Raw genomic sequence first — 2,500 nt, 5'->3', positions numbered from 1 at the left:
CCTCTAAAACAATCAGCAGGCAGAGCAGACATGACGATGCTAATGTTTAGCACGTATGTTTATCATGGTCACCATCTGAGGTTAGCCTGTTAGCATGCTAACATTAACTGGCTGTCCAGCTGAGGCTGATTATTCTGCAGGTGTTACAGGACACGTTAAGCTGTTGACCTGATGGTGGCGCTAGATGACACGTCAGGAGTTATCACAGTTCATCCTGAGGGGACCTCGAACACCTGAACCACATTCAGCACAATCCACCTGAGAGCTAACGAGACTGAAAACGACCTTTCTGATGTTCTTCCTCTGGTTGACAGTCGTGGTTAGCTTAGCTTAGCTTAGCACAAAGACTGGAAGCAGTGGGAAACGGCTAGCCTGGCTCGCCAGTCCACAAATACACCTACCAGCACGTCAGCAGAGCCAAACGTCAGACAGCAGTGGCAGGTTTGAGTGTGCAGGCTCGGACTAATATCTGGAGCGTCAGATAGTCTCAGCCCGTCGTGCTGTTTTATTAAAGATCGGCCGTGATATGAAGGAGCTGTGACCCCCCAGCAGCTGCTCTTTATCACAGCGCACATTATGAAGCTGAACAGCAGCAGCTCACACAGATGGACATACTGATTAATCCTTCATCTCAGCTGCTCCTCTTCACTCTTCATCACGCGTGTTTGACGCTCTTCTTCCTCATGACACAGTTTCAAAGCAGGTTTCCTGTTTTCACACCTCAGCCTAAAACCTGCACCAACAGTGTGTGTGTGTGTGTGTGTGTGTGTGTGTGTGTGTGTGTGTGTGTGTGTGTGTGCGCAGACATGGCGTGGCTCCATCAGAGTCGAGGTTCTCCCAGACTCGTCCTGGTTGTGGTGTGTGTCGCTCTGCTGCTCGACAACATGCTGCTCACTGTGGTCGGTGAGTGCACACACACACACACACACACACACACACACACACACACACACACACGCACACACACACAAACACACTCACACCTTTGCCACTGACTTAAAAGCATCTTTTTTCCAGTTGGGGAAACAGCTTTAGTCCCTCATTGGACAGGTGTCCTCAGGGACCTGGCACGGTGGCGTCCTGCAGTGTCTCTTCCTGTCCTGAACGTCCACACGGAGGAAGTGCTGCGGTCAAACACGAGACACCGTGAGACACAGACACCTTCTGTCCTGGAGGACATTCTTAGAGTCCACCTTCATTGATCGCGTGAAAAGTGACTGAAGTCAAATCCAATGAGAGCTGATGGAGAAGTTCAAACCCCGCCCACTTTCTGTCCTTCACACAGCTGACCAATCACAGAGTGAGGTGGGCGTGCTGCCAGATTAAAACGTTTTGAAAGACCCTGTTGATCCGTCCCAGTGTGCTGTGCAAGAACTTGACTAGTCTGCACCAGTTCAGTCCAGCCCCGTCCAAGACCTGTGGGACGACCCGGAACCTGGACTGTGAGTCAGACCAGATGACCAGCCTCAATGTGGAGACGCAGAGGAGGTCCTGGTCTACAGAGACACAGAGGAGGTCCTGGTCTACAGAGACACAGAGGAGGTCCTGGTCTACAGCCGGATCAGCGATGATGAAGATTATTCTCATGATGACGATGATCTCTTGGCCGTGTGGTGAGTTCAGACATGATTCAGTCACAGATCGTCCCCTCATCTTCCTCCTCGATGAAGGCTCAGCTGCTGGACACACATTCATGACGTAACTAAAAACCTGGAGGTCGAAGACGTCGTCAGTTAGAATCAGAGCTGACACACACACACACACACACACACACCCACACGCACACGCACACGCACACACACACTCACACACACATGCACGCGCGCGCACACACACACACACTCACACATGCACGCACACTCACACACACTGACACACACACACAGACACACACTCACACACACTGACAGACAAACACACACACACAGACACAGACACACACACACACACTCACACACAGACACACACTCACACACACACACACACACACACACAGGACCCCCTGACCTTGAACTTTAAATGGTGCAGTCTCGGTCACGGCTGTCTCCTTCGGTCTCTTCTGGCATGAGGTCTGTCCTCCTCTTCCTCTGCTCTTCCTCTCACTGGGTCTTGTGTGTCTCTGCAGGTTTAAACGTCCTCTTTGTGAATGTCTCTGGATGGACGTGAAGCCGGGACAGCTTCGCGATGTCTGAATGACTTCCTGTCCACTTCTGTCCTTTGGTGTTAATCACAGAGAGAGACTGTCCAATCTGTCCTTTTTGTGTTCATTAAATCAAAGACAAAAATAAGACTGAAAGAAGAACTGAACATTTGTTGAGGTCAAAGAGGAAGCAGCGTTTCTGTGACTGATCCGTCCGTCGTTTGACTTCAGAGACGTTTGTCTGTCTCACTCTGAGCTCATTGTTTTAGTCACCGCAGATTCAGAGTTCATTATTCTTCCTGGAACAAAGGTTTGAATCCTGACTGAAAGATCCAGAATCGCAGAGACAAAACCCTTCAA

At 50.3% G+C, this 2,500-nt stretch overlaps 1 protein-coding gene across 3 annotated transcripts in view; it reads left to right on the top strand.

Annotated features, from left to right (window-relative positions):
- Positions 1-2,500, top strand: part of LOC139332490 (chromaffin granule amine transporter) — a 10,218-nt gene that overhangs the window by 1,101 nt on the left and 6,617 nt on the right. For 2 of the 3 annotated variants that reach the window (XM_070964472.1, XM_070964471.1), the window contains exon 2: positions 805-903. In XM_070964472.1, the coding sequence (XP_070820573.1) occupies positions 807-903 (97 nt within the window). In that variant the 5' untranslated portion in view covers positions 805-806. Of the gene's footprint in view, positions 1-804; positions 904-2,500 lie in introns of those variants that run through there. The other variant, XM_070964473.1, reaches the window with a different exon arrangement.

Source organism: Chaetodon trifascialis, chromosome 6, assembly GCF_039877785.1.
Source record: "Chaetodon trifascialis isolate fChaTrf1 chromosome 6, fChaTrf1.hap1, whole genome shotgun sequence".
Lineage (NCBI taxonomy): Eukaryota > Metazoa > Chordata > Actinopteri > Chaetodontiformes > Chaetodontidae > Chaetodon > Chaetodon trifascialis.
Note: the sequence above shows the minus strand (reverse complement) of the source record. Positions and strands in the feature narration are given on the sequence as shown.